We start from the raw sequence: 27,665 nt of genomic DNA on the forward strand, positions 1-27,665 counted from the left end.
GGAAGATTGCAGGCGCCCATTAACTACGATGGATGGTTGGGGATGGCTATGAGGTGATCAAGATCAGAAGCTTAGCTCTGGATATTTAAATGTGAGGGGCGGGGCACCTGGGTGGCTCAGTCGGTTTAGCAGCCAACCTTTGATTTCAGCTCAGCTCACCATCCTGCCATCTCGTTGTTGAGATCTAGCCTGGCGTCCAGCTCTGTGCTGACAGCGTGGAGCCCGCTTGGGATTTTCGCCCTCTCTCTCCCCTTACCCCGTTCACACACTTTCTCTTTTTCAAAATAAATAAACTTAAAAAATTTTTTTTGAGTGGGCTATTAATGTGGTGATGTCATTGATCTGTATTTATTTGCTTATATATTGTTGCCCTCTCCGTTTTTGATCCACTTGGGAACTAGTCATGCTTATCATGCCCAGCACTCTGCGCCCAAGAGCAATGACTGGCACACTGCAGGTGCTCAATGACTGTTTGTAGAATGAATGAAGAATAGACAAGTCCCCAAACTCCTTTACCTTCCCAGTCAGCCAGAATCTATTCCAATCAACATAATTCTCATGTTCATTTCGTGAATCCTTCAAATCTGTGTTCAAGTGTTCTCCTTTGTTCTGCAAAACCTACCCTGAGTACTTTTTTTACATCCCATTCATGCTTAATTTTTTTCTGTAACACTTATCACCTTGGACTATACTTCCTAAAATTTTGTTATCTTCCTTCACTACAAAGTAGTTCCACAAGGGCAAGGATTTTTGTCTATCTTGTTCAGTGTCAATGCGTAAAACATGATCTGGCACACAGGCGGCGGTTAATAAATATTTGTTGAATTTGCGTTGCTGAATGAGAATACAGGCCAGAGCAGGTTAAGGCTTGATGGCGAGACCCGCCTTATGAATCATTCATAATCTGGCCCCGCCCACAAGCGGAGAACGCGCGCGCTCACTAGGGCGAGGGGACGCAGCTCGTACTTGAGCTGAAGGGGTGGTCCGGGAAGTGGACTCTGCGCAGGCGCCGGGCTTCCCAAGGCGGGTCTCCGTGCCTTTCTGGTTAGGAGGCGCGCGTGCGCGCGCGGGAGGGCGGCGGCACGCACGGTGTGAACTGCGCAGGCGCCTTGGGAGGGCGGGCTGAAGCAGCTGAAGCGGCGGCGGTGGCTCGGGCAGAGGGGCGGGAGCTGCGGCGGGAGCGGACGCGCTGGTGGGCTAGCGAAAGGCGGCGGAATGGTGGACTACCACGCGGCGAACCAGTCGTACCAGTACGGCCCCAGCAGCGGGGGCAATGGCGCCGGCGGCGGAGGCAGCATGGGCGACTACATGGCCCAAGAAGACGACTGGGACCGGGACCTGCTGCTGGACCCGGCCTGGGAGAAGCAGCAGCGCAAGGTGCGCGGCCCGAGGGCCGGACGGGCTGGAGGGGACGCTTCCGAGGGAGGCTGGGGGCCGGAAAGGGCCTTGGGGGGGTCTTGAGAGGGAATTGGAGGGTCTGTGAGGGGAATAGGGGGTCCTGAGAAGGAATCGGCGGGACCGGGAAGGGGTTTGGAGTCCTGAGAAGGAATTGTAGAACTTGAGCAAGGAATTGAGAGTCTCAGGAAATAATTGGCGGCCTAGTAGGGAATATGGAAGTCTGAAAAAACGAATCAGAGAGCCCGATGAAGGAATTGGAGGGTCTGGGCGGGGAATTGGGGGAAATCGAGATGCTTGTAGCCTCTAAAATGGAATTGGTGTCTAAGGCGGAATGGAAGGTTCAGAGGGTGGTTGGGGGTGTGGAGAGAAACGGGGGAGTCTGGAATTCGTGGGCCAGGATGGAAATAATAATTCGGGGAACCTGAACAGGAGCTCGAAGATGGAGGGGGTTATTTGGAGTGCAGAAAGGTCTGATGATTGAGCTTGGGGGAGTTCTAAAGGGGATGGAGATTCTGGAAGTCTGAAGATGGAGTAGGGGTACTAAGAAAGGAATGTGGAGTCTGAGGAGTGGGGCAGGGGCTGGGAGACTCGGAAGATGAGAGGGGCAGAGGGAAGAAGTGGGTGTGAGGCTGTGGCATGGGGTGTGAGGATGGGTAGGGGTGCGAACGGAAGAAGTTAGGGTGCTGTAAGAGGTGTTTGAAGGGCTGAGGTTTATTTGGGGAGAGGCTGAAGGGGATGGTCCCTGGAGTGTTTTGAAGAGGGGATTCTGAAGAACGGATGGAAGGTTGCAAAGCTCAGCCGGGGGTTGGAGGAGCCTAAGGAGAAGGTAGTGTGGAAAAAGGTGAGAATGGGAGTGGCGGAATGGCGGGCCTTGGGAGGGAGGTTAGTTTAGGAAAATGAAAGTCACATTAGGAACACAGTGTGTGATGGATGGACAGAGGAAGGAATTTGGAGGGGGGAGGGCTTTTAGAGGTGCAGTCCCGGGACTGCAGAGTGGGGAGAATAAGGGAGGGAGTGGTGAGTGTCCAGGAAGAATTGGGTCTGTTTGGGGGGAGGGGGTGAAGGCACCCTAAAGCAGGGTCTTTTTCAGGTGTCTTGTGGGAGTGTGGAAGCAACTTAGGGGGGACCACAGTAGTGAAAGGGAGATCAAAAGGAGTGGGAGGCCCAGAGAAGGAATGGGGGTGTGTGTGGATAATTCAGGGTGGTCGAGGAGGGGGCTCTCATGATAGAAGAGAGGGTTGGAGTGTGTGCGGGAAGAGCCAAAGAAAGGAGTGTGTCGAGTGGGTGTGTGTGTTGGGAGGCGTTGTGTAAAGTGTGTGCAGAGAGAGTAGCAGGTACTTGGAGTCAGAAGCTCTTAACACGTTCCGGAGGTCTTGAGTTTTCTTCCCCGATTTGTTAGTAATCAGTTTTGTGGTTCTGGGCAAGCCCCTTGCTCTCTTGGTACCATTCTATCATCTGTAAACTGAGGAGGGGTCGGAGGAGGCCCTCCTGTGAGGCTGCAGAGATGGGCGTGTATGGTGTTGGGACCCTGCAGGGTAGGCGCGCTGGAGCCTTTTCAGGAACGTGGCGGGCAGACTCAAGAGGGTGTGAATTGGCGCTCTGGGCCTCTTTGCAGGCCCCCCAGCGTGGAGGGAGAGAGTGATGGGAGCAGCCTGGGGTGGGGCCTGGCACAACCTTGGTGAATTCCCAGCCCTCTGCTTGGATTTCCTCATCAGTAGTTGGGGGAGGGGGCTGGGGAGAGGTTGGTGGGGGTGGTCTTATCCACTGCTTCACCTACCTCAGGGTGGGTAGCTTGAGATAATCTGACCTACAGATGCTTTTCAGGGAGTGGGAGGTCCAGCCAGTAGCCCAACACTAATGTATTGCCCGAGGCAGTGTTGGGTTGGTAAAGGTTAAGAGTTGCTAAGAGACTTGGGAGGGGGAACCAGGGGCCACAGCATTGTTTTGAGAATTTCTGGGATCTGTCTTCTCCAGATCCGAGTGCTTGGGGAGATGAGCCCTGGCTCTTTCTCTCAGGTAGTGGAGGTGAGGGAACCTTCCTTTTCCTTCCCTTCCTGTCTTCCACCCTTCCCCAAATGACTCCTCCTGCCAGCTCACTTCCACTCCCTTCTGGGAGTCAGGGTGTGTGCTCCTTCGTGGTTATAGGCTCCTGTTCACACTGGGAGAGGCCGGGGCGCCACCCAGACCGTGGGTGGGAACCAGGACTCACCGGAACCCCAAGGCCTCGCAGCGCTGTTATTGTCCCTCTTCCCTTCCTCAAGGACCAGGCAAGGTTGAGGGAAAGAAAGGGCCGCTTCCAGCGTCCTCTGATGCAAGTTGCTTTCAGTTCCCGGTGAGGGCCAGATCCTAGCGCGTCCAGCTTTATACCTACTGCAGCAAATATTGACACATGGCTGTTCTTTGGGGGGAAATGCTGCTTCACTGCTGTGCGCCTCCTATTATGGAGCAGGGATCCTTCACAAAGTGGGGGAAGGAGTAATGGGAACGAATATATACTCACGTTTGGACTCCGTGCTTTCCCTTCTAAGAGGACCCCCCCCAGTGCCCCCGCTCCCTCCAAACCGTGTGGCTGAGTTTTTCTACATTACAGTGTCGCTTTAGTGACTAACAGGCTGGCCTTCTTGCCTCTCCCAGGTTGAGCCACAGGCACTTGTGCAGACTCACATACTCTGAAACTCCCTTCAAGTGTGTGGGATTGAATTCTGGGGATTAGGCAAGGTTGGTTCAAGTCAGGGTGTGTGTGTGGCTTCCAGTGAAGCCATTTGCTCTGATTCCTGAGACCCCCTGTAGCCCAGGCATAACCTGGTAAGTGGGTTATGCAGCATGTCTGACGTGGAAGGTCCTGTGTTCTCCCAGGGACAGGTGAAGGACTGGGCTGGATTTCGAGTGGCTTCTCCAGCAGTTCCGGTTCTCAGCCACAGTTCCTTCTCCCAGTTGCTGAAAGGGTCCTGGGTAGCCTTGTTCCTACTCCCTGCTCTCCAGGGCAGTAGAGGTCTCTTGACCACAGCTCCAGAACTTCTCAGGAGAGCAAGAATAAATGCCTCCTGGGGCACCTGGGGGGCTCAGTCAGTTAAGCATCCAACTTTGACTCAGGTCCTGATCTCACAGTTCCTGGGTTCGAGCCCCGCGTTGGGCTCTGTGCTGACAGCTCAGAGCCTAGAGCCTGTCTTCAGATTCTGTGTCTCCCTCTCTCTCTGCCCTTCCCCTGCTCACAGTGTCTCTCTCTCTCTCTCTCTCTCTCTCTCAAAATAAAACAAAACAAACATTAAAGAAAAATTTTTTTAAAGAAATCCCTCCATTGCTGGGCTTGCGTGTTCATTGGAACATCACTGCTCGCCGGGTAGGGCCTCTCGGTTTAGATCCCTGACCTTTGGCTTGGGTTATATCAAAGGTGAGTTAATTATTTGTACGTTCTGATGGTGTTTTGTTTTTCTTCAAGCAAGTTTTTTTTTTTTTTTTAAAGGCTGACAATAGAGGCCCCAAAGTAGCCATCTGTTATTTTGTTCCATTACTTTAATTGCTTCCTTCTTAGGAACTGGCTAAGACGGACAGGTCCTTAGCAGCTTTTAAAATTAAATAATGAAATTATAATAAAAATTTAAATGAACTTAATTATCATCTAGAAATGAGACTGTAAATATGGGAGGGCGACAGCTCTGCTCTGCTCTCTCGGGAGACAGGCGGGGTGAGGGGTGCTGAGCTACTAGCACTCTGTTCCCTCCCAGTCCCCTGACACTGTGTTTCGGAACACAGCTTTTCTTTTCTTTTTTTTTCTTTTTTTAATGTTTTAAATTTATTTTTGAGAGAAAGAGAGCGCGAGCAGGGGAGGGTCAGAGAGAGAGAGGGAGACACAGAATCTGAAGCAGGCTCCAGGCTCTGAGCTAGCTGTCAGCACAGAGCCCGACGCAGGGCTCGAACCCACGAACCGAGAGATCATGACCTGAGGGACGTTCAACCGACTGAGCCACCCAGGCGCCCCAACATAGCTTTTCTGATGACTGCCAAAGAGGGGAGGTGGAGGTGTTAAGGAGACAGCCTCCTGGTAGGCACTCACACTCATTCAGTCGAGAGCTGGTACCATGGAGTGGGAGCGGTGGCTGCTGATACATCTAATCCTAGGCGGTCCAGGGCGGCAACGCAGGACTGCCCTCTGCCTTTTGAAACACCCTCCCTGGTTCTGGCTTCCAAGACCAACGAGGAGGCTACCCTGGCTGACTCACCCTCCGGTTGGAACTGGGGCTAAATGGTTTTATTCAAGGGCAGCCAGTTGCCTGGCCTCAAGAGGAAGGTTTGGTGACATGTTGGAGGAAAACAGCCCCGGAAGTGAGGGTGGTGTTTTAATGGCGGTGCTGCTAGTGCTGTTAACGCTCCTGAGAGGCAGGCAGGGCGGTCCTGGAATCGGCGCGGTTGCACTCTCCCAGGGCCTTCTCAATCACATGTCGGGGATCAGGGACCAGTCTGCGTTCTAGTCTTAAGCTTTCTGGGGTGGGGACCTCTGTCATTTAAACATACACTCCAGTCACGCAGACTTTGGCCAGATGGCACTGTTTTCAGAGTTACCTGGCAGTGCTGTCTAGCAGTGGACAGGAAAGTGAGAGGCAGCAAAAAAGAATTGATTTGAGAAGGCGCAAGGAAATTTCTGAGATTGTTGAGATGAATACTTTTGGCTTTTTCTGCATTGATTGACAGTGTGCTGGGATTTGTGCAAGCCTTTGACCAAATCTTAGGGTTCTTAAAACAAGGATACCCTTACTGCCTCTGTTTTGGGGGGGGGAAGGGCAAAAATAATTAGCAAACAGCTGTTTGCTCTAGTATCGCTTGCTCATTCAAGTTTCCTGAATAGCTAAATATCAACACGGTTAGCTCTTCCCTGGCATTTAGTATATTTCAACTTATTTATTATGTGTATGAGAGAGAGAGTGTGCATGCGAGCAGGGGAGAGGCAGAGAGAGGGAGAGAGAATCCCCAGAAGGCTGTGCATGTCAGCTTAGAGCCTGTCGTAGGGCTCGAACTCATGAACTGTTAAGATCATGATATGAGCCAAAATCAAGAGTCACGTTTAACTGACTGAGCCACACAGGTGCCCCCCTAATTCTAGATCAGTGCCCCCGCCCCTCCAGTTTTATTCCTATTTCCTGCCCTTAGTGATGTCCATGGTCTGCTCAGTCACATTCAAGTCCCTTCCCTCAGTTCACTCCCACTGCTTTTATTTATGTGTTTATTATACAGAATAACAAAATACTCCGGTTACCCTGTTTAAGTTCTTCTTCACCCGCTTTTGTCATGGAAATAAGAGGCGAGCGAAAGCAAGTTGGTCCTTCAATGGCAGTGGTGACTGAAACACAGACCTACTGAAAGGTCGGCAGGCGGCAGTTTTACTTTCTCAAGTTATGTGAGCCATGGAGGTTTGAAAGAAGTCTTATGGCACGGTGCTTTGAGAGTCCAATACGAATCCTCCTTCAGGATGAGTTTAAAGTTTAAAACATCAAAGCACAGTTATAAGGAAACTTAGTTTTACAGTGTTGGTGGTCTAGACGCCAGGGGCCAGAATTTGTTATAAAGTGTCTGAAAGGGGCACTGTAACGCTCCCGTTTCTTCAGGAAGGTTTATGAGTTACATTTTAGTCCATATCCCAGGTATCAAGGAGTGTAAGGGTCAGTGAATCAAGGGAAATAATTGTTTTAAATTCCAGACTCTGTATTACAGAGACAGTCGTTTTAAATTCCAGATTCTGTAAAGAGTGATCTTATTGGGTGGAAAATTAACCAGCTGGCTGGGAGGAGAAGGATCTTGCCTCCCTCCAGAAAGTGAAATCTTCACGTGAATTTAACTGGCAAGGATATCTTGACATCCATGCTGGTGGGAAGTTTGATCCCAGTAGCGGTCTCCATGGGATTATAAAAATCTCTGAGACATTTGTCTTGGTGTTGTGCCTTTTTTGGTTGTGTTGTTCTTTCACGTCCTTCCCCCTCCCCTTTCCTTTGTAAACAATCGATGCATTAACTTGGAATGTCCAGGGAAAGTCTTGAAAAGCTCCTTGCTGTAACTTGGTTGCCTTGTCTTTAGTCTGAGCAGCAGTTACTCTGGAAGAAGCCAGTGGTCTTTTTCTTAGGTGTAATTTGTTGAAGAGTTACTGGGAAGCCAGTGGGTTGAGCTTACCTGGGATTTGCGATTTGCCACCTATTTCTGTGCTGACTTCTGCATTTCTGCGACGAGCCCCATCCCCCCAGGAGTGAGGAGCCGTCCTGTGGAGCAGCTGCGGCCCGCCTCCTCGCACCTGCCCTTGTCTCCCTGTTTCCTAAACTCCAGTCATCTGTGATTTTTCCATACCAGTTTTAATTTTTACATACTTAGGACTTTCTTTAAGTCAGTTTGCCTTTCTGAAGTTTTCAAAGGAAAAGTTATATAAGTATGATAAATGAAAAACTCTGCCTCCCTGGCCATAAATAGAAGGAAACTGCAAAAATAAACGTGCTGAGAATCAAACAATGTCCTTAAATTCTTGCTAGGTATTATTCCAGCTGAAGGCTCTGGGCCTGGGGCCTGCTCTCTTTGTTAAAAAGAGAGATTGGCAAGTGTGAGGGAGGTGCCGAAGACCCAAGAGGAGACTTTCTCTTTGAAGTAATGGAAGGTTTACAAGAACATCAAAGGAATAGGCTCACGGCGATTCAAGGGTTAATGGAGGATGTGGCAAACCCTTAAAATCTCCCATGTGTGCACTCCACACTTGGAAAAAAACCTTCTCCTCTGACCCTGGAGACATTCCGGGCAGAGTGACTTACCCAGGAACGCACACCCCACCGTGCTTGGACACGTCACTCAGGATCACAAGACTCTGGGTTTATCTCTGCCCTCCAGTATTAGGCGTTTTGGGTTTGTTGGTTTGTCTGCTTGTTTTTAAAGAAAGCAGGGCCGCTTTGTAAATACAAGACGTGTGGACTTATCACTCGCTCCTCACACAGATCTTTCTTTTAAGCCTCCGGCTTTCTTCCACTTACACACTGAAAGTTTGGCTGCCCCCAGGAGTAAACTGCACCGCTATCCTGTCTGGGTATTTGAATCCCAGATTCTAAGAGGGAAGCAGTGCCCTCCTGCCGAGTTAAGAAAGGCTTATTTAAATGTTTTTCTTCCAAATAGCAGAGCAGAACAGATTCTTTGTTTTCCAGTGGAACTATGGACACAGGGCAGAAGTAGTTGGAAGTGGCCGTTACTGCTCGGGGAACACAATGAAGTCATCTTGGGAAATATCGTTGATGGTGTTGAAATGATCGAACGGGATGTAGAACACCAGCCACACAATAGCATTTGTGTCTTCAGCTTCGGGCAGGAATAAAGAAGACATTGTGGTTTGTTTTATGCTTTTCAAAGCTTTTCCCCCAAAGGTGTGGGTCTGAGTGATGTCTGTCACTGGCTTTCTAGTGGGTTTTTCTTTTCATCTTTTCCCCTTTCCGCGACGGCTGTGGAGAGTGGGTGGAAGCCACCACATTCTAGCTGGATGGGAGGCCGTGCCAAGGGCCGGGGGTAGATCTTACTCCTTCTCCAGAAGTGAGGAGAACACATTTGGTTTTGTAATCTCCAGAAAAGCCTAAGGTAGAGGGTTTTCATATCCTACCTCCTGAGCATTAATGACTCTGATTTACAGATATCCTAATTAGCAGCCATCCAGGATAGGGGCACAGGACAAAGTAAAATGGATACGTTTCTTTTTTCTTTTTTTAAAAATATATATTCATTTCGATGGCAGCGACGGTCAGTTTGAGACTAGAAGAACCATCACAGGTGGATGCTTAAAAGTGATTCAACCGCCAGCCACGCTGGGAGGGTGAGGGGTGTCAATCTGGGAGAGTTTGTGGGTCTTCGACCTGTGTGACTGAAACGACGGGCTCTCCCCAGGCGCCAAGGGCGATGTGGGAAGACGGTCAGTGCATGCCTGTCTGCGCGTGTGTAACAGTCAACATGTAGGTCTCTGATCAGAATCTGGGTATGAGTAGATAGTATTGAGTTGACATCACCATGGAAACGGAATCCCTTACTTACTGTTTTGGGGAGCGCCTCCCCCAGCGGCAGCACTGCTGGTGGAGTGTTGGGCCGCCAGCAGCCTCCCAGGAAGATACCCACAGGCACCGTGGCCATGCAGGGTCGGGGAGCGAGGAGCCCCAGTTTCCTGGTGCGGGAATCGGGCCGGCCCGTTTTATCGATGAGGACGTGTGTTTGCGCATGAGTGCAGGAGAAGAAAAAGAGTCAAGCGTGAAAGCCTGCAGTTGGCTTTGTGGCAGGGATGTGTGCTTTTTCTCCAGGCATTTAGAGCTGGAATCTCAGCTATGTGACTTCTTAATAGCAGGGCAGAATGTGCCTGCATCTTTTGCCTGCTTTCACAAACACTGACCAATTAAAAAGAACTCCAAAGTTTCCAGCAAATCCCAAGTGCACTTCATTCCATGATAACGTTAAAAAGAAAAAAAATCTACATCCTTCCTACCCCAGCTCTGACAGTAAATAAAACTTTTTTCTCCCTGTTACTGCCCTCTTGTTCCTTGAAGAAATTGAATCCCTTTACGTTAAACTCTGGAACTGGTGAAAATATTTAAATGCTTTTACAAAGTGCTTGTTTAGCCTTTGCTGGCAGGGAATATGTTTGGAAGAGTCAGGTTTGTTTGTTTGTTTGTTTGTTTTTAATTTTATAGGCTTGTATGGTCTTCCAGTTCTGGCAGATGATATAAACTCAGTTTCAGAATTCAAAATGTCTGGAAGCAGCTGGTTTTCCAGGCTGGTTCAAGGGCAGTCTGATGAATGAACCCTTCTTACAGGCTGTCTGCTCACCAGCCCTGGAAGGTGTCCAGACGGTAAACATCACCAGGATTGTGAGGCAGGTTTTCGTTTTTTTTTTTTTTTTTTGTCATTTGAGCTATGCCGCCAAGTCTGGTAGGGTTTGACTTTCTGTGAAACAGAAAGGTCTGTATCAAGCTGTCTTTTTCAGAGATGTCAGGCCTGAAGTCACCCAGCGCTGTGTCTGCTGGTAGAGTGAGAGGAAATACCTAGCCTGATTTGGGGAGTGCATTCTTGACCATTTTGGGAAACTAAGTTTCCCCTTCCTTTTGTAACTTTCTTTGACTCACGGAGGCAGAGGCACTATCTGCAGAAAAGAATCCAAGCCATCGCGAGCTGTGATCCATTCTAGGGTTGGTTGCTTAAGAGATCGTGGCCGCAAGCTGTGTAATGTCAGGAGTGGTGGCTGGCTCTCACCTGCTGCGCAGAGACACCCTAGAGATTCAGAGGGACCGAGCTTTCACCATACAAATAGACTTGCTGCGCATTGAGTTCTCTTTTTGTAGGTACCTCAGACTTGAGAAAGTTCTGGGCCTCCTTAATAAACAACCACAAAGCAATGCTTGCCAAATACGGCCTGCTTCGGGGCTACGGGGTTAGCTTAGGAGACCACTTTCTTGCCTAAAAATAAATGCGTGTTCCTATCAAACATTCCAAGCATTGTTTAAACATGAGAATTCTGAGTAGCAGTTCTGGCTGTGCGGGTTCGCTTATGTCAGAATGTGGGCAGTTTGGGGAGCCGGCTCCCCATTTTGGGATTGGCCAGTGGCCACCAAGGAAATCAGATGACCAAATGCAAACCATCCTCCATCTCATTTCTGTATATTCTTGATCTATTTATAGGCTGATGGGGAGACAGAGAGCAGGCATATAAGCAAACGTCGGTAATTTCAGACAAGATGGTGTGGTGGGGTGTGAATCAAACAATAATAATCGCTAGCATGTTACTCTGTGCTCGACTCTACCCTAAGCGCTCTACCTGGACTGTGAGGTAGGCGTTGTTACCCTTATGGGACAGGTGCAGAAATGGACATTTAAGTCACTTCCTCAAGTGACAGAACCAGGATGTGAACCTGGATGGTCTGGTTTTCAAGCCTGTGCTCTTGCATCTGCATGTACCACAGCCTGGTGATTGGGAATGGCCCGGGGGAAGGGGGCTGGGGGGAGGAGGGCGCAGTGCAGGCACTTTAGATCAAGAGGAAGATCTGGGAAGACACGACATTTTAGCTATTCCTAAGGGATGAGAGAGAGAGGGAGCCAAGAGAGCATTATGGGGAGGCTGTTCCAAGCAGGGGGTGAAAGTGTGGAGGCCATGAGGAGCAGAAGGAAGGCCAGCGTGGCCAGAGCAGGGCATGTAGAAAAGACCGTCATAGCCGTCAGAGCTCTTTTGTTGGAAATGGCAATGAGGCCCAGAGTCTGCGATTTCAGTGGCCCCTACATTCCATTGGGCCAGGAACTTCCTGCTCCCGGGATTCTGGCCCTGCACCCCTTTCCTCCCAGCGCCCCTGGACCGGCCAAACCAGAACGGACTTCTAAAGTGGGAAGCCTGGGACTGGGGAGCATTCAACCAAACAAAAGCTTCAATTATCTCTGTGCTCATTGCTGCAGCAGACACCTGTGTTTAATTAAAGCGTTGGTGATTTTTGAATCTGGAGTTTTACGGCACTGCGGACTCCTGTGGCTTTGTAGTGTCTCTTGGAGAACTAACTCTTCCCCTCTGACCGAATTCCAGTCCCCTTCAGTCCCATTGAGAGGCCGCTTGATTTATAAAGCATCTCTGGTAAAATCTTATGGTTCCCTCTTTGAAGTGGGAAGCCAGGAAGCCTGATTTTTTTAACTGGCTCTTCTCATAGGCCTTCCCTTTCTCTGTACATCCCTCTTCCATTTCCTCAGTGTCTCCGCCTTGTTTCTTTCGGTCAGGTGGAGCCGGAGCTAGTGTGGTCCTGGTTCCGAGAGACCCACATGCGGCCTGGTCGATTCTGAGGTGTTCAGCTTTCTGCACCCCACTGAAGCCAATCCAGTAACACCGTGGGTTTCAGTTTGCCCATGGCTCCCCATTTGAAGGCACGCCTTGTCGGACTAGTTATGTGGCTTTTCCTCCGGGAGGGAGGGACAGCCACACAGCTCTGGGCGGTCGGTAGACACTCTGTATGCACGGCACCCAGCACGAAGCTGAGTTCACAGACCACGAAGTGTCCACCCCTCTCCCTGAACTGTGGGCTGGGGTTCCCTCTGCCGTGCCCTTCACATGGTTCGGCAGCAGAAACATACCTGTTGACAGAACGGAAAGGAGGGAGGGGCTACGAAGGCGCCCAGTGACGGCCTGGCCACCAGCTGCCTCGGCTGGAAAGAAGATGGCGACGTTTCCACGCTCCTGGCAGGATACCTATGTGAACTTGTTAAATCTTTTAAGTGGCTGTCTAGGAGGGGAGATAAGTGCGAGCGTTTTTATCCTCATCCTCTTAAATACAAAAATAAAACCTCCCCTTTATAAAACCAGTTCAGAGTGGGAAGAAAGTGTAATGGCAAATGGAAAACGTGGCCAATTATGTCGACTCCTACCCCACGTTTGGGATGCGCCTGTAAGTTTCCACGGTGGGTGGCTTATGCATTTATGCTGAGCTGAACCTGCTCCAGGCTGCTCCTGCAGTTAGAAAAGGTCTGGGGAGGTGGAGGGGGGGAAGCTGTCTCTTTCCATCACACTGCAAAGACTTGGAAGGTCTTTTGAAAGACTTTAGCACTTGCCACTTGGGTAGCAGAGTTTGGGGCCGCAGATCAAAGTGGGTCTGCGTTTTATAGCCGGCCAGCATGTTGTGTAACATGAGTTGGGGCTCCGTGGGCCGTGGAGTCCAGCACTCAGGTAGAAACATGACCGCCAGGGCCAGCCAACAACCCTCGCTGGGCCCCTCTGCAGAGCGGAGCTTCGCGCTGAGCCTTTAGGGGTATGAGATGGAAACCGGAGACCTAGCCCAGGCTCTCAAGGAGCTCCTGGTGTAGATGGGGAGAGAGCAAAGCCCCGTGAGACTTCAGGAGGACAGTAAGCGGCACCCCGACAAGCCCACAGCACTCTAGCTGTGTCCCAGGCGAGAAAAGGGGTGACTGAGGGCAGGTGGGGTCAGTCATGGAAACTTTCATAAAGGAGGTGAGTGTTCAGGCGGGGTCGGCCTTTGCCCCAGCTGCGTGCAGGGTTCCCGGGGGAGTGTTAGGGGGTCTCCTGTGTGCGGCTGAACAGCAGCCCTTCGATGTCTCCTATGTGCAGCCCTAGCCCTTCCTTCCCCTGATGAGCATTGTGTCCGGGGACTTTCACGTTTGAGGCACCATGTTCTGTATATCTTGGCCATGCCTTGAAACCTCTGAATAGCCAGATGCCAGAGTCTGAATCCGTATCCGTTCACAGGGCCTGTCACTTTCACCACTGTCGCGGGCAGGCCAGGCATCTCCCCACGTGGGAGTCTGCCCTGGCCAAACCTTTCCAGGCATTTGCCTTCAGTTTGCTGATGGTCCCTTCAGAGTAAGCACAGGCTTCAGAAAAAGGAAGAGAGAGACTCGCTTCTTAGGTCCAAGAGTCTCTCCAGGCCGTGTGCCTTATGGCCCATCCGGGTGTGTGATGCCTCCACTCACTGCCTCCTAGTCCAGACCACCCGGTCCTGTATTGAGATCGCAGAAGCGAGCGGGGTTGATCCCTGAGAGCCTGCTTGGCTTGGTGTGCCACAGTCAGCATGCCCTTCTGGAATGAGGGTAGCCTGGAAGTGTTCTGCCTTGAAAGTTTATTCTTGGCTGCCAAGCTCGGCTTACAGGTGCTATTCTTTTCTTTAAATAAATGCCTTAGAGCTGGCTTGTGGAACTTAGACTTCCCATCCCAGGAAATACTCCAGTGTGTTTTAAAAAAAAAAAAAAAACCCACACACAATTCATTCAGGTGCTCATGGCCAACTGTGACTCAACTAGCGCAGTGCCCTTGATGTGCTTTTCCAAGATTGACATAGTTGAGCTGCACTCTGCGGCCCCACTACAAGATAAGGTCAGGGTAGCTGGCCCATGCCCGGATCTTCGTGTGGCTCCGGGTGGGCTTGTCCTCCCTTCAGCCATGATGATGCTTGAGAGCCGTGGCATAGCTCGGCTCACGCAAGTAGAGTAGGGGCTGAAATCATCCAATAGAACTTGGCTCCTTCTTTTAGACTGCCTGGGGTCAGTAGGTTTGCTGTGGGAGGATTTGGCGGCGATGGGGAAGGGGGCAGGTGTCGCCTCGAATGAGCCAGTCTTTGTAGCTTGGGCGCCTAACTTCTTGTGCCGTTATGGAGAGCGAGCTGCAGGATATTAGCACGGCCAGTGTGTTTCCTTTTCCAGCTCATCACGGCTTCGAGGCGGGGTCTGCCTGGCCATCCTTAAGGGAGAGGGGTCTTTCCCCTACTTCTGAAAGGGTGCAGGGTTAGGGACATGGACGTCCTTCGAGGAGAGAACCTGGGGCTCATTAGCTGTGGTTGGAGAATGCTTGCTCTATTCACCTTTTGGGGGAAGTTTCTGGGGGAGATGTTGAATTTACAGGGTCACCAAGTTTCATGCACGAACCCAGGCTCTGGGAAGAGCTGCCTGTCTAGCTAGTGGGTTACCCGATAGCACCCAGCCTACCCACCAGACTAGAGGCGACGGCTCGGATGTCACAGGGATTCAGGCTGTCTCCTGGCCCGAGCAGCTGCCACCTGGGAGGGGGCTCCTGCACTTCCATCTCCGAGCTTGGTTCTGGTGTCAGGGCCAGAGGGAGGGAAACGTGTGCTGTGGGAGCAGGGTCAGAGCACAGCCCTTAGAGGGAGACAGATCTGGGTTCCACACCCATGCCCTTCACCTACTGGCTCTGTGACCCTGGGTGGGTGATAGGGGCCTCAGTGTTCTCCTTTGAACAGGACCATCATCCTACTTCACAGAATGATTCTAGAATTAAATAAGATATATAAGGCACCCAGCACATGGTCTGTGCTCAATAAATATGGCTTCTTAATGACCGCAGCGGTCCCCCATCCTGCACCCAGGTGGGCCCTGCCGCTCACACCCTCTTTTCAGAGGAGTTACAGGGATCTGCTGAAGTGTGCAGGTCAGTGGAAAGCCAGAACACGGACCCACATTCCAACAGTCCTCTCCTGGGGAGCTCCGAACCCTAAAACCTAGCTAGGACCTTCAAAGACGAAGCCTCTGTCAGGTGGCAGGCTGCACTTGGGCCGGAAGTGACACGACCTCTCCCCAGCCTGAGTCCGTCTGGGCCTCATTACCTAGGAGCGAGCTTCTTGTGTCTGAGCTGTGTGGCGTCTGGATGAGCCATAGGCTGTGCTGGCAAGGCTTTTTCCTGAGGAACACAGCTTGTTATTAAGTTTGGGATAAGCCCAGGGGCTCTTTTCCTGGGTCCTCTTCTTTCCCTGTCCTCTTCCCTGCAAAGCAGAAAAAAAACAACAACAAAAAACAAACGAACTTTATCCATTCAAATTAGAACAACCTGCGGCCTTGGGTCAGTCTGCTTTCCCTCAGCTGGTAATGATGTAGAAAGAGGAAGAGCCTCTCGCTGATAACCCCCAAAATAACGATCCAGAAATGCTGTCAAACAGGGCCCAGAGGCGTGCAGGAGCCTGCGCCCAGTTGCTGACCCGGAACGTGGCACCTTCTGGAGGGCTTAGCCGAGCCACGCCCCTTCCAGGGCTCTTCCCGGTGCTTCTCACGCCTGCTGCTCCATCCTCTTTACCGTCTTCCTCCTGCCCCCCCCTTCCCGAGGTCACTTCCTGATGCCATTCCTCAACTTAGCCCCTATCCCCCTCAAAAGCAATCAAATCCATAACCTAATAAGGCAAAAGAATGAGGAGAATGTCCGCCTCCCAGCCTCTCCCCTAACAGGGCGCAGGGCCGCAGCAAATTTGGAAATTGGAAAATGTTACAATGGAGGGGCAACTGACTGGTGGGAGAGCTGGGCGTGCAGGCGGGACCCCGCTGGGGGGCCACCCGGTTTGCACGTGCACACCCCTCGCACAGTGGAGTGTACGGAAAGGCAGGGCCCGAGTCAGCTGCACCTCCTGTCGAGATTTGCACACAGAGAACTGGAGAACCTAACTGGAGGCATGGGCACGAAGAGTCCTCAGTGGAGCCCCCTGGGAGGGGCACCCCTCGGTCACGACGGCGACTCTGCAAATCCAAATACTTTCTCCCTCTGAGATGAGCAGTTTTCTTCCCCTTGACTGTGCCAGGGTTAAATTAGCCTGAGCGTTAATTAAAACATGTCGACACTTAGAGAGGCCCCCCCCCCCCGAAACCTGTCACCCCTCCTACATCATTATCCCCTGCGAATCGACCTTCTCTGACGCATGTTTCCATTCTCCACTCTGGAGGAGGAACAAGCCCCTCTCTGCCTGGGAGCCCTGAGGGGTGGGTGGGTGGCTGGCTGGGCCAGACCTACTTTGTTTTGGAAGGTCAAGCCTAGTAATTAACCTGAACGCTTCTGGGAGGGGGTGAAGGAGAAGGAATGGTGCTAAAGATGTGCCAGGTCTTTCAAATTGCTAATTATCAGCAGGCATGAGGTCATCCGTAAATATATCTAATTCTTTAGCTGTAATTAAGGTGCTCATTAAAAGTGCAGGGAAGTTTTGTTTTGTTTTTTTTAAAGGAAAAAACACAAAAAGCCTTTGTTTCGACTTGACAGGATGGCTCAAAACAGGCGGAGGACTTGAGGCACAGGACTAGTTTCCTGCCTTAAGAACCTTTACAGGAAATTCACTGCAAACAATATCAGCGACCCTGCCAAAGGGCCAAACCTGGAGTGATGTCATTGTTCGAAGCTGTCACTGCGAGCCTGGCTTTGGGGGAGGAGGGTTGGTGGGATTTTAAAAAAGGAGTATGTGAGTGCGGCGTGCCTGTGTGTGTGTGTGTGTATGTGTGTGTGTGTGTGTCTAGAAGAGGCAAGTCCATTGAAAAGCAGGGCAGGAGGGAAATCACAAGTGGGGGTCTTTGAAATATTCTTAGCTATATTCAACTTTTCCAAGTTTAAAAAATTCTCTCACTATTTTTGCTCCTCAAAACGCTGCTGCCTTTTTAAGAGACAGCCTTTTCTGAGCCTTCCGCATTTAGTGCTTTTCTTTATAGTTGGATTTGTGGCCCACAAGGCAGGGCACTGAGTCCGGCACTAGGTAAACGCTGCTGCTTTTCTGAGAACGAGAGACTGCATCGTGAGTGTGGAAACCAGACACAGGACTAGTTTGGTGTATCTGTTTCTTCCACAAAAACCATCTTGGAAAACTACCCAGTGCCAGTGAGTTGGCATCTATAAGTTGTTAATCTTCCCCTGTGCCTCCAGGAACCGTCTGGAGCATCTCTGAGAAAAAGGACAAACTTAGAAGCATCTTGTCATTTTTCTTCTGGCTGGAAGTCTAACAGAGAGGCATAAACACAGTCTTAAAATGAAAGCAACAAAAATAAACTCAAACCAGCCCTGCATGAAGACATTAATGCAAAATATGCAAGCTGGCTTACTATTTATGTGGCAGAAGGCAGTCATAAGAAGACCCAGGGCTGGTCAAGGAGAGCTCTGTCTTTTGAGGTGCCTTTTCTGTAGAATTCCAAATAAACCATGGGTGATCAACACAGATGAGGTTATCATACGGTGTCTCATTTCATGTTTGCACAGTCCAGTTTCTTGATGAAACCTCTGAAGTGCTAATGTAGGGTCAGGATACAGTTTAGAGTGCCCCCTGCACGTCCCTCTCCTTAAAAAACATCCTAACAGCTTTAGAAGGAAGTTTGGGGATTGAACAGGAGAGCCGTGTAAGTTTCCTGGGGCTCACATCCTGTGATCTGTTAATATTCTTTCTTTCTTTCCCTCTCCACTCAACTGGCATTTACCCAGACACTGTGTTAGCTTAGAGATAGATCAAGGAAGAAAACCAGCGTAGCTCCTGTCATAGAAGTTACATTCTCGATGGGAAGATGGACAATGAAATCAGTGGTGAGAGTGAACTGGACATTAGGGTGACGTGTGCGTGTGGCCTACTGCTCTCTTCTACGTTGACCTCCAGGTGAGTCCTGGTGTGTGGTTTCATAGGTTCCCCAAGGCTGAAGAGGGTCACCTTGGGACCCAGCCTCTCCTGGAACTATCCCGGTTTGAGACATGTTGCTGGAAAGAAATAACAGATGTAGGCAAGAAGGACGCTTCTCCTGGTCAAGGAAGCCAGAGTACGCAGCTGCCCCCTACCAGTGGCACCTAGACTTCCTGTGTGGGAAAAGCTTTGGTGGCTCAGTCTGGTCTTGAGTGGATGGAGAGAGGCGTCTAGAAGCTGTAAGCCTGCTGTTTGTACTTAGATTGTGTTTGTAGGCGAGGCAGCTGGGGGGAGGTGGAGACCGTGGTGGGGTGGTGGCAAAAACCACAGCCACTGCCGGGGAAGATGGTTGCCCTTGGATTTGCTGGAGTCGCTCGCTGCTTGATTCTGGAGCTGCCCTGGGGCATCTAGAGCCGGATTTGTGGTGACTGGCAGGAAGCAGAGCCCCGCGTGGCCTCAGGAAGTTGGTGAGGTTAGTACTGCTTTTTGATGGGCTGGTAACCGTCCCAGGGCTGACGGCCTCATGCTTGTAGTCCTGGGATTTTGTTCTTTGGGAACGCTCTGGAAATCATCTCTTGGAATGCTAGCTCGCTTGCTGATTAGGTAGAAGCAAGAGTTGAGGGAAGCAGGGAGAGGCAGTTGCTGCCCAGCCAAAAATCTCAAGGCTTGGTCTTTAATGTATGGAAACTTTAGTGCTTTTCTGGTCTTTAGTGGAAATAGCTGTTCACTCTTAGCACCAGTTGGAAAGTGTTGGCAGCATAGGGGGTGTCATTCCTCTTGGGCCCCACAGAGCCAGTGTATCCTGTGTTTCTAATGTTCTCCTGACCATACCTTTGCCCCATCTCAGCCTCCCAGCCCCATTCATTATTTGGATAGAATGCCTGGAAAGAACGGCGCCTAAGTCCCGCAGGGAATTTGGTGTTTCCATTCAGGGGAGTTGGGGACCATGGGACACCCTCCACTCCTACCCAGGATTTCAGGTTGTCTTTGGTCTGTGGGGGCACAGCATGGTGGGATGGAGGCCACAGGAAGCTGGCAGCTGGCGGGGAGCTTTGTCCTGGCGTATAGCTTGTCGCTCTGGCTGGGTGGTCCTGTCATTTGGGCTGTTGTGAGGGGAATGAATGTGAGTGCTCCTCTGGAGCTGAGGGACTGCGGTCTTGGGTTATCATAGGGCAGGTGACAAAAACTGGTGACGCAGCCTGGGTAGGGGTGGGGCAGCCAGAGCTCGACCCCATCTGATTGTGGCCAATGGGGAATGAGGGCCTGGGACTTCATTTTCCAAGAATCTGGAACGTAGGTTTTTTTTTTTTAATGAGGCAATTAATTCAACTTAAAAGAAAAAACCTGCAAGCCATACAAAATGGGGCCTTTGGGCTCCCAGAGCCACCCATTTGTGACCTCTGACCTTGGACATTTGCATGGTCTTGATCCTCTCTGCTTCTCCTTCAGAAGTTCCTTCTTTCCTCTTGACTGGATTTCTGCTGCTTAATCCTCTTACTGGGAAGGGGAAAAATCCATTTTCTTTTGCTCCTTGTTGACAGCTCTGATAAAAGGTGGTTGAAATGAACGGCAGTGAAAAGGGATTGCCTTCTCTGTGATTTTTCTATCTATGGACCCTTCCATCGGCTTCCCATAGTTAATGAATTATTAGTAGGCTCCTCAAAGTTCCTGTCACTGTGTACATGTTTTTAGGATCTGGCTCCATGTTTCTGTGAACAAAAATAGCAGAAAGTGGGTTGTTGTTGTTTTGTTTTTGTTTTGGAAGGCTCCAAACAGCACTTGCACACAAAAGTGGCTGTTCTGCACACACAGTGACCCGGTGAACAATGCCAGCGTTCAAAGTAAACTGCCAGTTCCAAGTTTCGGGCTAAGCAGCGGATGTAGAGAAACACTCATTCAGGACTGATCACTTAAATTTGACTCCTGGAAGACATTGGCAATCCAGGTTTCATGAAAAGATTCCCAATTCTGGGATCTTTGTAGACAGAAAAGCCACAGCGCAGCACCAATTACTTATGAGGGTTGATGGATTTCTGAAAAATAGGATATACTAAGTGCGCAGTAAATTTGTCAACTTAAAAACGTTTGGCATTTATCTCTGAAAAATTCATATAATTTTTCCCTCTAAGCTCTAATCGAGGCCCCTGTCAGTTGCATGAATGGTCCCACAGAGAAGGATCCTTGTTGAAGTTTGCATTTGGACTTGCCTGTCTGGGAAAAGCCAGGAAACTCTCCATAAAGGCATCGCCCTCAATTTTAACTTTTTTGGGCTCTGTTGCCTCCGTGCTGGCTTGAGTATTTCCTGGCTCAATTGTTTTCTCAAGCTGGCCTTGAGTCCTTAGATGTTATTTGTGTGCCTAGAAATAGCTGGAGGAAAAATGGTTGTAATGCTTCGCATTGCTCACACTCTTCCTCAGATGGAAACTCTCTCCGCAAGGGAAAGCGCTTTCTGCCCAGAAAAACGGCTGGGTGGTGGAGCCTTCATCGTTCGGACGGGCCGTCACTGTCCACCTCAGTGATGGGCTCAGAAAGCTTCTAGCTGTCCGCAGATCGTCAGGCCAGGGCTCACTGGGGAAGGGCCCAGAGCAGAGGCGTTCTCTTGAGTGGGCCTTGCTGCCAGCCGTATGGACCATACCAGTGTGAGTGTGTGTGTGTGTGTGTGTGTGTGTGTGTGTGTGTGTTTTGATCTGTGCCCTTTTGGTAGATTGGGAATGAAGGGAGGAGGAAGGAAGTGAATTCTGGAGAAGGGAGAGGGAGAGAAACTCAGTGATAAGGAGGAAAGGGTGAAGCCTTCTCACTAGTTTTATTTTTTTATCTTTTATTTTTTCTTCTCATCAGTTTTAAGTAATTGGTCCCAGCTTGATGGATGGAGAAGATGGGGTGGTCCATCCATTAATTGTTTGGGCTTTTTTTTTTTTTAAAGAGTTCTGCGTTCCTTTTTAATGTTTCTTTTTGAGAGAGAGAGAGTGCGGGGGAGAGAGAGAGGGAGACCGAGAATCCCAAGCAGGCTCGCACTTTCAGTACAGAGCCTGACACGGGGCTCGAATTCATGATTCATGAACTGTTGAGATCATGACCTGAGCCAAAGTCAGATGGCATAACCAACTGAGCCACCCAGGTGCCCCCATCCATTCATTGTTTACTGAGCATTTATCCAGTGTGTGTCATAAACAGGGTACTGGCTAAAGTAAGATATGCCTTCCTGTCCTCAGGGAGCTTATAGCCCAGTGGGGAAGATAGGCCCTTAAACAGCAACAACAGCAAAAATCCCAAATATTTAGGGTCTTCCCAAATATGATCACTTTTATGAAGAAAAAGAGCAGAGCCCTTTAAGGGCAAATTGCTGTAGTTTGAGTAAGAGCCGTTAGGGGATGGTGACCGGGAACTGAGACCTGGGCGGGTGAGCAGCGGCCAGCTGGGGAGGAGAAGGTCAGGAGTGTGGGAAGAGAGGGAGAATGGGACCAGGGTGGCTGGGCTGAGTGGGGGCGGTAATGTGAGATGAGGTCCGAAAGGTGACAGTAGCCAGGACATGCCTCCAGTCAGGGTCTAGGTTTTATTCTAAATGCAATAAGAAAGCATTGATTCCATAAAGACTTATTTCTTGCCAGTCATTTGGAGCTCTGAGTACATAGCTGTGAGCAAAACCAGCACACCCCACCCTTGCCGTCATGGGGCTCCCAGTCCAGTGGAACACCATGAGAGCGTGCCCCCACCCCCCACCCCTTTTGTCTCTTTCTTTACTTTTGAGAGAGAACACACACGTGCAAGCAGGGGAGGGGGGGTGGATAGAATCCCAAGCAGGCTCTGAGGCTAGCTGGCAGCCTGGAGCCTTTTGCGGGGTTCGATCTCACGAACCCATGAGATCATGACCTGAGCTGAAACCAAGAGTCGGATGCTTAACGGACTGAGCCTCCCAGGCACCTTGATTGTGTTTTTCAGTTGAAGTGTCGCTGATGCACGATGTTCCGTTCATTTCAGGAGTGCAACAGCAGTGAGTGATGCCTCTCTGGGTTATGCTGTGTTCACCGTAGCTGCCACCCGTCACCGTATAGCACTATTACAGGACCACTTACCGTGTCCCCTATGCTGTACTTGTCCCCGTGACTTACTCGTTCCACACCTGGAACGAGTCCCCACCCCCTCCCTGCCACCCACTTCTCTCATCCTCCTGCCCCCTCCCCTCTGGCATTCGTCAGTTTATCTGTATTTGTGAGTATTGTTTTGTTGTTGTTTTAGATTCCACGTAATAAGTGCATGTTTGTCTTTCTCAGTCTGACTTATTTGACTTAGCATAACCCCCTTTAGGTCCATCCACATTATCGCAGATGACAGGATCCCATTCTTTTTTATGGCTGAGTGATATCCCATTGTGTGTGGGGCGGAGGAGAGAGAGAGAAATACACCGTATCTTGTTCATTCATCCACCTATCGATGAATACTTGGTTTGTTTCCACATGTTGGCAGTTGTAGATAATGCTGCAGCAAACATAGAGTTTCAGCCTTGTGTTTTTATTTCCACCTTACAGATGCAGCAGATTCAGAGAGGTTATGTGACTTGCCCAAGGGCACTCAGCCAATAAACAGGAGAACCAAGAATCGAACCGTGCTCTTGTCTCTCTGGGTGTTTCTCCCATGCAGGGGCTGAGTGGTTGGTTCGTGTCTCCCTGACTTCATAGCCCTGGTTGTAGGACTTAGGGCTCATGGCGGTCCTTCATGGACATCAGGCGTGTGGTGGCACCAGAGCACCGACGATCTGGGTCCTGGAGGATGGCGTACGACAGGAGGATAGGGTTGGTGATGGCCCCGCTTCAGTGGCTGAGGGTGACGCCAGTCCACAGCATTTCACCTTCACTGCCGCGTTGTAGATCGGAGACGAGCGTTTGAGCAGCACGCCTGGGGGAACCTGTCTACACAGTGGCGTGGTGCTGGAGAGTTGACTGAGCTCTCTGGCCGAACCAGGTGATGGCAGTAGGAGTTGTTTTCTGTGTTGCTGGTGGGAGGTGCCCAGCCACATTCCTTTGCAGACAAGCACAAACTAGATATTTTTGAAATTGAAGGCCTAAAACCAGCCGAAGAATTAGTCCTGGTCTGAAAAGCATATGATGAGAGTATAGCCAACCTGGCTTGGGTGTTGCCTCCTCAACTTTGTTGGTTTTTAATAAGCCTCGAAATAGGTCCGCAGAGGAAGGACTTTTGTGGGCCTCTTAGGCCATGTTCCTTCGGGCTGGCAGTAGAGGTCTCCAGGGCCTCAGGGACTCAGGTCCCATCTTGCTGTCGTGTGCAGTGCGGCTCACGAGGTGCTGGGCAGAGGCTTCAGCTGCCACCATTGCGTTTTCTGATGAAGGGTCAGCTGGGTGGGCTCCTGAGGGGCAGAGCAGAGCCCACAGAGGCCTGGACCTGGTGTGTTCTCAGGCTCTCTCTTGCCTTGGAGGCTGTAGCACGAACACTGGCCATGATGCCAGAGAGGCTCTAATGCTGACCCTGACCTTACTCGAGGCACCTTTGGCAAGGAAGCCTCGATTTCCTCATCTACAAAATGGGGCCAGTGACGTACCCACCTCGGTGTTGCCAGGATCCAGCGAGGTGATGGTGTGGGGCTCGTCTGGCATCTTGCAGATATCAGTACATGGTGGCTGTTTTAGTTACTACTCTGTCTCCTACGGTGGGTGTTGGGATGGAGGCTTCCCAAGGTTTCATCCTGTGGGATATTGGAGTCCCAATAAGGGTGGGGTCAGGGACTATTTTCCAACTAGGAAACTTCAGCCAAAGATCTAAGGCCAAGAGTGCTGTCTTAGGTGTAAATTTGAAGCCAGCTGCTCTTTGAAGATTGACTTGAGTTCTAGCAAGTTCGTCTGCTCGAAAGGTCTGCATTAAGCATTAAAGGGGTCCTGGATGTGAGATTCCTAGAAAGAGGCAGCAGTCTATTACTCATCCTGATTATCTCAGACATGGGGCGGTGACTGGAGCCCCTGTGGTTTAGGGGCAGGCTCGCACTGCTGGCTGGGAAAGCTGAGCCAGGGGAGAATGTGCATTGAGTGCAGCAGTGGGGGTGCAGACCTTGGCCTGCCCTGCCTGGCCCCTGTGGGGCCTCTGAGGAAGCCGGCGAGGTATTCTATGTCCCGCTGAGCGCCGCGTGTGTCCTTCCCTCTGCGAAGCCTTCCACCCTGGCAGGGCATCCGAGGCCGGATGTGGAAGGTAAACAGGCAGGCCTTCTGCTCTTCGCCACAGACGGGCCGGAAAGGCCCGAACTGCGGCTTTTCATCTCAGGAAGCCCTGCGCTCCGCCTGGCTCTCCTAAAGCAGCCTCCCTGTCGCTTTGCTGGGGCAGAACCGGGTCCTCCAGCGTCTGCAGCACCAGCGTGGCCGGGTCCCGGTGGTGAGGTTCAAGCGACAGCCCCAGGTCCTCTCCCAGCCCGGCTGTCGACTTGGGAGCTGGAGAATATTCTGCTTGAAATCTTGGTCTGGTATCCCTTGCCCTTGGGAGCAAATCTGGAAGTTCCCTGGGCCCTGCAGGACCTCCTCTCCCCTCCCCTTCCCACCACTGTGCCCCAGGCACACCAGCTGCCTCTGCTCTCTGCTCTTTCCTGACTTCCCCCTCCAAATCCCCAGCAACCCCAGCTCCTGCTCGTTCTTTTTCTTTTCTTTGTTTTCTTTCTTTTTTTATGTTTATTTTGAGAGAGAGAGAGAGAGAGAGAGAGAGAGAGAGAGCGTGCACCTTCAGGGGAGGGGCAGAGAGAGAGAGAGAATTCCAAGCCGCTCCCAACTATCAGGTAGAGTCAGACACAGGGCCTGAACTCAGGAATCAAACCATGAGATCATGACCTGAACCGATATCAAGAGTCGGGACCCTTAACCAACCGAGCACCCAGGCGCCTCTTTTTTCATTCTTTAGATCTAAGTTTATACTCCTCTTTGTAGGGAAGTTGTGCCTGACGCCTCCAGCCAAGGTCCACTCCCTCTCTTAGGGGCGTGTCTGTTACCTCTACTTCTCTTTTTAGGTCGAACTATCCGTTGCTCTCTCTGCTCCCATGAAACTGAGGGTCTTGACAACAGAGGCTGAATCTGTGTTGCCCACTGCTGTGGCATGGGACAGGGTCTGCCAGCTGGACAGGTGCTCAGTAAATGCATAGTTATTGAATGAATGAGCCAGCCAGTCAGCCAGGTAGAACGGACCTGCCACCACTCCACCTATCACTTGTCTTAATGTCTCCCATGGGACAGCGCCTCTGCTTGGGGTTAGGAGTAGAGATTGATTGCCCGAAGGCTGTCCTCTGAAAAGGAGGGTACTGTCACCTCCCGAGCCCAGGCCTGCTCTGTAGGCCAGTTGAATCCCATCTAAAAGCTGGCCCTGTTGTAAGCTGTGTGCTCTGGAAGGTCCTAAGCAGTCCTCCCCTGGGTCACTTCCAGCCCCACTAGCCAGCTGTCCTCACAGAGTGGAACATCAATGCCTGTAGTGATGAAGCACAAATAGGATGCTTTTTGAGTGGGGAAAGGGGGGAAATCATCGTTAGAACAGAATCCTATTCTGTGCAAATATTTAACAAGCCGGATGTCCACACATTGTGTGCCAGGCACGGGTTTAGGCATCAGGGACACAAGTGTGATCATGACAAGAATAAAGCCCCTGCCCTCAAAATGGTACAGGTGGCTAAATGCAGGGAGACTTGTCTTTTTTTCTTTTTTAAAACTTTCTCCTTTTATACAGAAATTGCTACCTCTAAGTCAAATGAACTTATATATAAGTTAGAGATGGTGAAGTGTTTTGTTTCTAGGGATAGCTAAAAACGTCAACCCATAACCCTGTGGTTTAGCAGACTGGCGACCTTCCTGAAACCCAGCTCACATTGTACTGTGTTCTGGGATAGCCCACTTGTGCCTGTGTCCTGAGCTGAGGCTGAAGACAGATGTGCGACACCCGGAAAGGAAGCGCAGCCGGGCTGTGTTTGGTGGCCATTGTTATTTATGGGGTATTGGCAGAGAAGTCGGTACCACGGAAAATCTAGAGAAAGATAGGCTGCCCGATGTGGCTTAGCAGAATTCGATAGCTGCCCGTTGCGCAGGCCCTGGGACCCAGAACGACAGGCCGCCCTGTGTCTGCTGTCAGGCCTGGCCCTGAGCTTTGTCTGCCTCAGCCCTCCACACCTCCTTCACTATTGGCGAGAGCCGTGCCGGAGAATCGGCTGCTCTGTGTTCCGAGTCTGCGCCCCTGGGACCTTCTCTCTGTTCAGGACACAAAACCTGAGACTGTTTTTCCTTTTAAATGCAACTTTGTTCTGCAGGAGAGGAGAAAGGCAAGAAAGAGATTGCTTGTTCATTTGATGATAGTGAGGTGCGCTCTGATACGCCTTTGCAAAGGGCCCGTTTGCCCCAGCACCTTTTAGTGGGTAACGAGAGGAGGGGAACCCAGGGAGCTCAGTGGGAAACCGGAGCTGGAGAGGAGGGCGAGTTCAGTTTTTACCTTGGAGCAGTGGAGTCTGTGTCTTTGTAGGAAAACAGAATGGTGCCGGATGGCCCACAAGCGAGGTTCTGTCCTGGGAAAAAGAAACGTGCTTGGATATTGGCCTTGGGGCATTTAAAAAAGTCGGTAAGCCTTTGCTCACGGATTCTGTTTCCTCACTTCCGGGGTGCTTCTCGGCCCCCAGAGCTCCTGGAACCTGCTCTCCACCATCTCCAGAGACTGGCTAACTTCCACCCCCGAGGGCTGTGCGTGGCACCGCCTGATCGGGACAGATCTGGCACCTCCTGTGTGCCAGGCATTGTGTTAGGCGCTGGGGATTCAGGTGGTGGTGCCGGCCCTCCTTTCTCGGCCTCCGTGCAGCACGTGGTCTTTTCAGAACACGCACACACATGCACCTGAGCGCTTGCGTTACCGGCACCCGGCACGGCAGCAGTTCCCTACGTTTTCCAGACTTGTTTTCCTCCTCTCCCAACATGTTCCCCACTTCAGAGGATTTTAAAGGCAACTCCAGACCTCACCCCTACGAGCTCCAGTAGGTCTCTCTGATACGGACACATGTACGTTCTGTGGCCACACTCCATTACACTTGCTGCGTCTGACCACGTCTTGAGAAGAGAACCCAAAAACTCCTCCCCTTTGCCTTCCTTGACATCACCTTCTTTCTTCTTTTCCGACTCTTCCTTCTTGTCCCCTCTGTCTGGCTCCTTCCCCTTTCCCTGTCTCTTAAATGTGGGCATTTCGCAGTGTCCTCTTCCCTAGAAGATCTTACCCACCCTCCTCCCCGGCCTCCGGTCTCGCCTCTCTGTGCAGGACTTCCGTGTCTCTCTTCCCGACACGCCTGCCGCTCTCCCATGCAGTTGTTTGCTCGCACGTCACCGTCCCTTGTCAGACTCTGACGTCTTTCATGGGGGAACCTGG

The 27,665-nt window shown here is 50.9% G+C and overlaps 1 protein-coding gene across 5 annotated transcripts in view; it reads left to right on the forward strand.

The window, feature by feature from the left end:
* The first annotated feature begins 1,117 nt into the window (after positions 1-1,117).
* ACTN4 (actinin alpha 4) overlaps positions 1,118-27,665 on the forward strand; it is a 69,071-nt gene continuing 42,523 nt past the window's right edge. For 2 of the 5 annotated variants that reach the window (XM_029924098.1, XM_029924095.1), the window contains exon 1: positions 1,119-1,377. In XM_029924098.1, coding sequence (XP_029779958.1) covers positions 1,216-1,377 — 162 coding nt within the window. In that variant the 5' untranslated portion in view covers positions 1,119-1,215. Of the gene's footprint in view, positions 1,378-27,665 lie in introns of all 5 variants that reach the window. The other 3 variants (XM_029924093.1, XM_029924096.1, XM_029924097.1) reach the window with 2 other exon arrangements.

The sequence above is a fragment of the Suricata suricatta genome, chromosome 16 (assembly GCF_006229205.1).
Source record: "Suricata suricatta isolate VVHF042 chromosome 16, meerkat_22Aug2017_6uvM2_HiC, whole genome shotgun sequence".
Lineage (NCBI taxonomy): Eukaryota > Metazoa > Chordata > Mammalia > Carnivora > Herpestidae > Suricata > Suricata suricatta.